Here is a 10,990-nt window from a genome sequence, read left to right as displayed (position 1 = left end):
TATTTTTCAATATGAATTTGAGAATGATTAGGAACTGCTGCCCTTTAATTTTTCACCAATCACTTAAGTACTTGCTCATTTCCTACATTATATCAATGTTTAGAAGGATCTTGCACAGTTACTCACCGCTCCTGTAATGTATTGTGTTACTCTTGCGGTAAGTCTCCTTAAAAGCTATGGATTTATTAGGTTAAAATTGATTTTACTTTGCTTTGCTAACAGGCCCATCTTCTCTGCCACCTGTAGCCATGCTGATGCAGTTAGTTTGTGTCTGCATGATGCTTGCTGGTTAATTATGTTACACAAGCAATAAAAAAGTCTGTGAAGGATCGTTAAGATGCACCGAATGTGCTGACTGCAAAAGTCTTCCTGAGAACCAAGGAAAACAGAGTGGGATCCTTCCTCAGTTACTGCATTGATCGGTCATTTATTCACACAGCTTTCTCGGGGTACATTCAGTATGTGTGGTGACATTGTCCAGAACCATACAGATTTATTTAATGATCTTTCTAAACAAGGAAACAGCACAACTCACTCAGCGCTAAGTCTGGCTGTCTTCAAATCTGGAAGAACTGAGAAATATCCTTGTTTAGAAATAAACTCGAGGAGTTTGTCATGGAATCAAAGACAGCATGAAAACACACTGCACTACCATGCAGCAAAGTAGGCTAAAATGTTTTGTTCCTTCTTGGTACTGACTTTTGGGACTTGAGTACCAGGTGAAGCATGGTCTTTTGTCTTTGTAAAGTCAATTTTCCTAGTGTTCTTTTAATACCATTGCCAGCTAAATAAAAATTGGGTGAAAGTTTCAGTGGTTAGTTTTGATAAGAACCAGATCAGAAGGCTTCCCTGCTGCAGGGTGGCATTTCTAATCACAGCAAGCAACGCAGTGACAGGCAGAGCCACTTCATAACAGTAGGTGAGTAGTGCTCACCTGAGGTGGGGAAACCCTAGATTAAGTTCCAAGCCTGACTCAAAGCAGAGAATTCAGTGCTTTGGGTTTCCCACATCCCAGGTAAACATCCTAAAATTTCCAGAGACAAATTAAAACTCAAAAAAACATAGAAAAAAGAAAGTCCAAGTGTTTCTTTCTTTCTTTCTTTCTTTCTTTCTTTCTTTCTTTCTTTCTTTCTTTCTTTCTTTCTTTCTTTCTTTCTTTTTTTTTTTTTTAATGAGGACTTGTGGTTTGCTTTTTCAGAGAGCAAAAAAAAAGGTTTTCTTTATCAAGGGCAGCAGTAGAACAGCATAATCCATGTGATGAAAAAGCCTAAATAAAAGGAGGTACCAAGAACGGCTGCTGAGGCACCTAAATTAAAGGCATTGGAGTCAGCCAAGTTTTCTAAATGGTTGGAGCTGATTTTTCAGAGTTATTTGGATCTGAACAGCTCTGTAATTCAGAGGTTCAAAAGTGACTGTACTGCTTCAAAGGGCCATCACAGGTCCAGAAGCACAAAGTCTGCATTCCTCTACTGCTTGGCTCCACACACATCTTGTTCTGAGGTTCACCTGGTTAATCCACAACTCACATGAGCAACACTGATAATCAGGAGGTGAAATGCTGCTTGTTTTTTTCTGGAGGTCATAGTGCTCTTTATAGATTTTAGAAATACATCATTTGGTTCAATAGACCACAGGACATAAGTTTGGGAACATATTTAAGCAAGTATTTTTTATCTTTCCAAACTTTAACTCAACACTGATAATTTTTTTTTTTTAAAGGCAGGACTGCCAATACCAACCTTAAAAGGTTTCACTCCTTTAATGAAATTGTGGTCCAGAAGGTATTCTTATGTTAGCTCTTGGAAATATATATAGTTTGTCTTATGAATGTCAGGACAATTAAAATATTATTAAATTAATTACAGTGTTATTACCTTGTCCCAAGAGACAGGCTGTATTTTTCTCATATATAAGCTGTGTCTTTTAACATAAGGGTGTTGACAAGTTCCAAGCTGTGTGTGTGTGGGTTTGTGTGTGTGTGTAGACAACAGAGGCAAGCTATGAAAAGCTTTTCCCTTCCCTTTTTGCTTTTGGCAGCTGGCAAAATTTATGGTGACGTGTGGAGGAAGCAATCGATTCATTCCTCATTTACTGCTTTCAGTGCACTTACCAGTGTCGTCATCAAAGTCAGAAAGGATGCACTCAATACCATCCTCACTGCTGGCTGATTGTTCCTGCACTCGTCGGGGCAAATTAACAAGCCGGCCACTGAGGAAGATAGGTTTCAGGGGCATTTTATAGATTTTGGCTAACAACTGGAGAAAAAAAAAAAAAAAGAGAGAGAAAAAATACATTAGAGAGAAAAATATATACAGGAAGGTGTGCAAAGGCTGTCACATACTGCACAGATAATAAAATAAGATGAAATGAAATGAAAATGAAATGAAATAAAATTAAATTTATGAAAGCAGCATAGTACCAACATCTGCTCTGATCACCCAGCAACAGTGTAAATTTAAAACACAGCGTGAACTCAGTGACCTTCTGACTATTGACAAGAAAGGGGTTGGGGTGCAGGGGGGGAAGAGAAGGAGAAAATTAATTTAAAGAACATTTTTTGGGGAAGGGTGTGTGCTCCTTCCTCATTTGTGGAAGACAAATGCTACTACTTACCAATTGCACCTATGTCCTGGGAAGCTCCATTAACTGTACACAGAGTACTTTGGAGCTCTGAAGGGCTACATAAATACTGATAAAAGCACCTGTACTGGTCTACTGCAGAGCTTCCATTACACAGCAAATATAAAATTTGCAGAATTACGGTAATAGAGGAAGTTAATACTTACAAGTTTGGTAAGCTGGGATGCTTACCAGAGTTTTATTTCATGGGACTTTCTAAAGTAAACCATTTTTCTGCAATATACAAACAGGCTTTCTTTTTAATCAATCCATTTTTTCTTCTACTGGATAGTTAAAATGTATAGCAAGACAAAAATGCCATAAATGCTTTATTTTAAAATGGAGAAAATGTTTCTGCCTCGCAGTGGACTGGGGTTTGTAAGGATGTGATGTGATGCACATAACGTATAGGTAGAACATACATTAGATATACACACTATATTCAGTATTTTTTTTTGAGGCGAGTGTTTATTAGACTGAGCTGCCTTATTCTTTCTTTTTCTGCCAGTCAGTGTACTGAATACACCTGTTATCACTGAATTTAGATAGTAAGTCATTTCAGCTATTGCAATGTCCTTTGCTAAGTGTTTATTATACCTAGAAAAAAGATGCCCTGGGTCCAACACAAAGACCTGCAAGTACTACAGAAATACAAACAACACCATAAAAATCACACAAAAACATCCTAATAACCCTGGACAGTAATCTGTGCTACCTGCATGGAGAATACAGGGAAGATGCCAATTTTCTAATTGTTAGAGATTTGCCCAGAGCTTCAGATGTATTTTCATGGTACAGATAAGCTGCTGCTGTGTTCTAGGAGGGTATAACTTGTCACTCTTCTTAAGATCTGAGAACTTTAATTGACTTTTTCTCCTTTATTTTAAATTCTGTTTACAGTAACTGTTTAAACAAGAATTAATGTAGCTTTGGATGTGTTGCTACTGGGTTTTAAATGTTCACATTTTCCCAGGTGCTCCTTGTTTCTGAGTGCTGTTACCTCCTCTGTTTTCCCACTGTTTAGCTGGCCTAGAATGCACGACACTTGTTCAGATTGCCACTCTATCTGGCAGTGCACCCTATTACTGCTGGATTTATAACAAATTCTGTGGTGTTCATGCAAATTATCTGATTTTTGATACTGATGCAAAGCCTGGAGGTAAGGACTGTTTCCTGTATAACATTATTCAGCATACCTGAGAACATCTCCTGAGGTAATCAAGCGCGGGAAGGCACAAGTCTGTAGATGCTGATCCTGGCACACAGTCACCCATCTCCTTACAATCTACTTCCCCTGAGGATGGCAAAGGCAGCATTGGGAGGGACAGAAGAAGAGAAACAAAGTTCCAGTTGACTGCTCATTAGAAGTTTTGCATTTCACAGAAGGAAAAAAAAAGTCAATGCCACAGTTCAGTGAAAAGTGTCAAATTCTAATGATCAAGGCAGCATTCTGGACTCAACTTCTTCACTGCCTCTCTCCTCCCTACCACACTCTGCATTATGTAATAAGATTCTCAGCTTCTGCAGAATCTGACGTACTATGGCTTAACAGAATAAAAGGAAAGTAAGAATATTTACCCAGTCCTTTCACAAACTTCATAAGGCACATAATATAACTGGTGGCGGCATTAGCAAAGACCTGGATGCTGTCTGTGTTTAGAAATGCTTCAAAGACATCAAACACCGGGGCCTGGCGTTTCCCTGTGGAAATAACAAGATGAGACCTTACCCCCATCCCCCATAAAGGTGATGTTCCCACAGTTTCTCAACAATTTAATTGAATCTGTAGAATATCTTCTATTCTGGGCAGAGACAGAAATGCTCTAGAAGTAAAACCTAATATGCTTTCTTCTCTTGCTCCTGAGGCAATTTGTGTAACCCTATACAGAAAGTAATACAGACTGCCTTGTCTTATCACTGCAGCTTACCACTGCACAAATAGCAAGGAAAGGTTTAAGCTCTTGAACTCAGGTGAGTAGCTAACAGTTCTGTTTAGTGGAGGTTTGTGGTTCAGTCCTCAATATAACTGTCAAGATGACAGCACCCTCAGGGAAAACTATTCTGACTATTCTGATACAAAATACCCTTGTTTTTCCTAAGTAGTTTATCAATCTTCAGAAGCTATGTACACTTGCATTTTGCCATTGATCGTAACCGATCTGAAAGACAAAATTTAGGAGACAAATCATATCAGTCACTACTACTAGAGTTCGCTGTATACTTCTATACTAGTAATGTGAATCCCTGTGGTTAAGTGCTTGGACAAGCACCTGCCTGGACTATCACACTAACTGACCTTGATGTGTACAAGCACCATGTCATAGTAAGAAAAACCGTCCACATAAGAAATGGTGGCTATATGCACTATGCTTCCCTGCCCAAGCCCTGCAGTGATGAGGGCCCAGCCATGCTTGGTACTCCTGCACTACCGTTTTGCTCAAAAATGTTCTAACAGGCTTGAAGCATGTTTTTCTCATTCTACTCATCTGCCAGAATCTAAGAGATAAAAACAACATTACCTCTGCTTTCCCTCCCAGCCCAACTAATAAACCAGATACTTCACTACTGTCTTAGAGTATTACAGCACCACCGCTACATTGTGAGCTGTACTGTTTCAGAACATCTGTTCAGGTGGGGCATTTAAAACATACCGAGTTATTTGCTATGTCCCCAAGGAATAAAGTAGTGAAATAAAAGCACATACAAATAAAATGCACAGTCAGTGCAGTAAGTCCTTACCCATAGAGTATTCTCCTACAAGGTATTCTTTAACCTCTGACTTATTGCCGCTGTGAACTGTTTCCAGGGCACTGAACAGAGGTCTCCATCCTGACTGGATCTGGGTAGAACACATTTCCACCAACTCACCTATAGAGGTGACCACCTGCAGACAGAGTAGGAAAGGTTGAAAGAATAAAACCAAAAAACGGAACTGATACATAGCTGGACCCGCAGAAGGAATAAGGATAGCTTTAAACCCATCTTGAATTCACTCTGTTTTATCTAGATTTGAAAATCTAGGCTATTATCTTAGGTATATAATAGAAAAATGTATTTAATCACTTTAAAAGCAGGTGTACTTCTACTGAAGAACTGGTCTAACAAAAAAACAGGTAAGTGACCAGGTGTAGAGTTCTGAAAACACAGTGCTTCTGCGACTCTGCGTAACCATTCTTTGAAGGCACTGTTCTAATTAATATCTGTTATGCAAGAATCTCAGGAAAAGAAATACTGTGGTAGGTGTGAATATCGCCTTTGGGTCTGTTTCTGAGGGAAGACCAAAATGAAGAACAGGGCCTCATAGACACCACTCAGCAACTGCTTTGCAGAAAAATAAAACAAAACAAACAAACAAACAAAAAACCCACAAACAGTAGGTTACGCAGAACTAGAGTAACATGTCAGTGCTCTTTTCCCGTACAGAAAGATACCTGTACTCTACCACAGGTCGGCAGAGTCCTTCTGATTCCTTTAAGATAATTTGGGGACACCATTTAAAAGAAATTTGGGAAAGGAACCCACAGACCAAGTGCGCTATGGAGACCATTCTTCTTATGGGCACGGTGGGTTAGATACAGATACACTAATCAGGGCTGACTTGCCTGGTCCTGAACATCCTCGTCACACAGCTCTAGCTGCATGATACGCTCAAAGGGGCGGAAAAGCGACTCGTTAAAGTGAAAATGAGAAGGTTCACTCCAGTCTGTCAGCACTTCAGTGAGGATGTCGTGGATGAAGGAGACAGCCTTCCGAGACACGTGTCTCTCCTTATGACAGGCAGCCTGCAGGGAGAACATGAGTGTAAGACTTCGCTCAAACAAAAAAATTGCTTTTAGTAAGACAATTTTAAGGGAGGCAAGCATTTCATGTTGCTGAACCCTGAAGATAGCTTCACCATTAATGTGACTGGGGACCCCACTGCAATGAAAAAGGACTGCTATGGAAACAGATGACTGAGAATCTGAGCTGCCTGGGATCCTACAGATGCCTGAAGGTTTGATGAAAATTCAAGAAGCACAGAGGCTAAAAATAAACAATAAAACCCACAGAACAGATCTCATGTTAAGTGCTGTCTTTTGTTTCTACTATGTGACCATTTTTTCCCTTCATAAAAGTAGTTTCTGCATATACACACCGTAATTGAAATATGCATGATCAATGCCACTTTTTATTTGGCTACTTATGAAAACTGAAAGTGAAGAGAACCTGCTCACTTTGGAAGGGCTGTGAAAAAAATAAGTACCAGTGAATCTGGACTTAAAGTTGCTCTATTTTGACCCACCATGCAGGTTATACTGAATTCCTTTCCCCGATGTTGCTCCTGCCCAGTAATGCCCTCATCTTCACTGAAGTCAGCCACAAAGATTGACCACCTCTGCCTTTGAAAAACATGGAAATGATTTGAGGAGTATAAACTGGTTTGGGATATTGAAAGGCTTAAAAGTGCTGAAAACATGGAGAGTATTTAAAATGGTCTCAAGCTGGCATCCAAAGACAAGTGAGACTTAAATTTTCAGGATAAAGGGCTGTTAAAGCGTACAACAAAATTACTATCTGTAATTTCTACTTCACTTAGAGGTATTCCACTGAGATTCCCCAACGTCTGAACTCTGTTGTAAGATGCTCCACACATTTTCTTGAGTCAATGAAATTAAGCGCTATGGCAATTTACTGAATTGCTTGCTCATCTTAACCTTTCAACACACCTAGGCACATGATACCAGGTGCCTCACTAACAGCAAACAAGTACTGCACATTTATTAATATCAATGATATAAATCAAAAAGCTCTGAGAAGTCAATGCACCAGCATTTCACCAAATAAGACAGAAAGTTTGGTTGAGGAAACGGATTATGTGGCTGCTACTGGCATGCCACTGACCAGAGTACACAAAGAATAAGAGGAAAAAAAATTTAACAATCTTCTCAGTTGTGCTGTCTTTATATGGGCTTTTTATGCATCCTTTTATAGACAGACTTGTAACGATGCAAGCCTTGACTCAGAAAATAGATGGAGAACTTGCTTGTAACCTCTTCGGGTGGTTTCAGTTTTTCACCACAGACAAACAAGAAGTATCACATAACAAAAATCCAATGTGCTGTCCCTAGACCTAGCCATTTCAGTTAGTTATTTAGAAGTACAATCCTCGTGGCAGTATGACAAGATGACACAGTATATACAATACTGCAACAGGACTGAGACAAAATTGGACATAATGTTGAAGGTTAATATACATTTTAAGAGCTATCGAGCCTTCTCCATCTGTTTCAGCTCTGCCATCTCTTGCACCCATTCCCATTTTCTCCCCCACTCCTACCTCCACCAGGTGAGGTGCCACCAGGCTCCAGCAGCGCATGAGGTGGAGCAGTGGACGGGATTTACTCCTTACGATTCTGAGCATGGCATCACCAAGACGAAACAAGTGAAGTGCGCTTCTCCTGTCCTGGGTAGATTTTACTTCACCTACAAGGAAGTAAAAGCAAATAAATGGAAGCTAACAAACAGCTGTTCCTCTATCTCTGGATGTCTAAAGAGGAATTTAAATCTGGTTAGAAATTAATACAACTCAGCTAGAAAGAAATCCTAGTTATCCCTGTGTAGGTAAAAGAACAAGATATGGACCGACCCAAGCTTTAAGAACAATGTACTAAAATCACTTCATTTTTATTTAAGTGATGAATTTTTTGGGGAGCACTTTTAAGACATAAATAAGTGGGAAGCTAATGCATTATAATTCTGTTATGATGTCCAGTACAGGTAAGTGCAGACAAATTAAGCAAGGTGTTAAACAATTGATACAGAGAACCAAAACAGTAGTTGCAAAAACCTTTAGTGACATCTACAGGAAAGAACACAGACTGCAGATTATTTAGCTTTGGCTTGTCTTTTGTATTTCTTGCCAAGCAAAGGATGTGAAGCAGAGAATTTGAGAAAACGATCATCTGCTTGTGAGCCACTAATACACTTTATTTTCTATTGAAAAGGATTCATTTTCCTTTCCTCTTACAACATTTGGAAACACACTTCATTGTCTCATTAAAATATGGGCACAACACTTTTAATAAAAAGATGTATGTGCAATTAATTGCTCTGTCTTATTTTAATAGCATTATTACTAACTACTGTTGATTTACTGCTACATATAAGTCACTATTTATTAAAGTGACATACACAGTTACTATTTATTAAAGAAAGTGATCAGTGTTGAGGCCTGGAGACAAGACAGAACAAAAAAATGAAAAATTATGTTTCACATTGAGATAATGACAGATAGTATCTCAGGGAGAGGGGAAAACAATTAAAGTGGAGACATACACAAGATAAAATCCATGTCTGCCACAGAACTGACAACATTTTACACGCTTTGTACTGTAAGGTATATGCTCCACTTTTCTGGGGAAGAGCAAGCAAGACAATTTTTCACATTCTTCAGTTGTGTGCTTTGTTTGCTATCATTTATTTTATGAAGACATCTAAGGTTATCCCGAGTGTCAAATATTTAAGCTAAATCCACTGTCTTAGCTCTACATTCACCCTGAGTTTCCTTACCAGATCTGGTTCGAAAATGGAGCTGTGATTAAATATTGGTGAATAATTAATGCCCCAAAGTCCAATAACCAAATGAATGTCAAGTGTGGATGTAGTCCCTGTCCAAAAAAAAATTCTCAACCTCTTCTAAAGATTCCTACAGAGAAATCTTACTAAACACTGTTTTATTTATACCTTGAAATGTAACTTGGAAAAATCAAAACTGTAGGAATACAAAGCAAATCCTGCAAGCAGTACAGTTGTACAAGAAACACAGAACACTGAAAGGGATCTTTAGGCAATTTACCTGGCATTGCTAGAGAGTAATCAACTGTATCTGTGACTGAATGGAAAAGCTGGGCCTGAGAAGCCTTCTTGAGCTGGTAAAGAAAGCCTGCCAGTGCCATCAAGTTTAACTTGTCAACAGCATCTTCAAAGAGCCTGTGACAAAAAGAACAGAAACCAATTGAAAAATTCATGATACAGAGACTTAAATGTGCATATAAGAGGAAAACCCTTATGTGTCAATAGCTTCAGTGTGTTGCCTCTGGCAAAACATTGGTTTATAAGGGGTTTCTTTATTTATATTGTGCTACAGAAAGACTTTGATACCGAAATATTAATTGGAGAGTGGGAAGCAGAGTGCCATAGGACCAACCAGAACCTTTCCAATATCCAACTGCAGCACTAAAACAAAAAGTCACTTTTTCAAAGAATCACCAGCTCCCCATTACTTTATCTGCCATAAGCAGTTTGCGAACAGTGATTCAGAAAATTGAGAATATGCTCAGTCCTCACAGTTAACATCACCATAGCTTCAGTGACTTTAGAGTTGCCGCAGTTTGTTCCATCTGAAAAGCCCCTTACATGAAAACAAATTAATTTAAGTCTTAAACTTAAAGTGGCTGTATCTGAATTGCTATTTAGGAATATAAACAGTTGTTATTTTCAGCTGCAATGAGCATTTACGATTTAAGAGTTAAAATATGTACCCTTTAAAGCAGTGAAATTTTGCTTAGATAGGAGGTAGGTTTCCACAGAGATCACAAACAAATTCACGTGGTACAGCCAGAAGTACAATTTCCTGCTGCTGCTTTTCATGAAGAAATTTCTATTGTCCTGGGAAACTAGGCATTGAGTCCTAATGATGTCTGCATTGAAGGAACAAACCTGTGTCCTAAAATTATAGTACTGCTGTTATTTAATCCTTGGAATGAGGCTGGAATCGTGAGCTTAGTGAATAAAAGGTACCGTCCATGCACAGAATCAAACAGCTAGATAGCTGACACAAAAGGATATTAGAATCAAGCAAAACCAGGAAGTTTTCAACTGTATCCTTGGCTGACAAATAAATGGCAGAAATAGCAAGAAAAAAGTCTGTGACACATCAGTCTGCAGACTGTGCTGTAGGGACATTTAACCTAGCCAGTCTGTGACCATGCATGGCAGCTTTCCCTCCTGCAGCACCTTGGGGCAGGCTGACAAGCTGTTCACATTGTCTTGACATTCCTAACTGACAACTACATTTTTGTCTGCTCTAAGGAGCAAAGACAATAGATGAATGTACATGCCAGCAATAAATCTTCTACTCCCAGGATGCATGTGATTTACATGGCATATTCACTGTTGTGTATGCACGGACATACTCAGCCCAGTGCTTCCACAAAGCAGGGCAGGTACAGCAGAGGTGCAGAAAGGCAGGTATTTTAGGAACTGCTGGTAATGACACGCACGTAGCTCTCTTGTGAAACTCAACTGAAACAAGTAGCTGCAGCAGACATAAAAATCAGGCCCCACTGCACCACAGAAAGGTCTATTTCATCCTGTCCTGTGAACATGGACT

General features: G+C 39.1%; 1 protein-coding gene across 6 annotated transcripts in view; it reads right to left on the bottom strand.

The window, feature by feature from the left end:
- Window positions 1-10,990, bottom strand: part of ARFGEF3 (ARFGEF family member 3) — an 89,476-nt gene that overhangs the window by 18,310 nt on the left and 60,176 nt on the right. For all 6 annotated transcript variants that reach the window (XM_084512610.1, XM_084512611.1, XM_084512612.1 and 3 more), the window contains 7 exons: window positions 9,455-9,588; window positions 7,937-8,082; window positions 6,222-6,401; window positions 5,359-5,503; window positions 4,198-4,320; window positions 3,816-3,913; window positions 2,111-2,255 (listed from right to left, as the gene is read on the bottom strand). In XM_084512610.1, the coding sequence (XP_084368736.1) occupies window positions 2,111-2,255; window positions 3,816-3,913; window positions 4,198-4,320; window positions 5,359-5,503; window positions 6,222-6,401; window positions 7,937-8,082; window positions 9,455-9,588 (971 nt within the window). The remainder of the gene's footprint in view (window positions 1-2,110; window positions 2,256-3,815; window positions 3,914-4,197; window positions 4,321-5,358; window positions 5,504-6,221; window positions 6,402-7,936; window positions 8,083-9,454; window positions 9,589-10,990) is intronic.

This window comes from Aythya ferina (assembly GCF_964211825.1).
Source record: "Aythya ferina genome assembly, chromosome: 3".
NCBI lineage: Eukaryota > Metazoa > Chordata > Aves > Anseriformes > Anatidae > Aythya > Aythya ferina.
The sequence above is the reverse complement of the archived record's forward strand: the minus strand, read 5'-3'. Positions and strand labels throughout refer to the sequence as shown.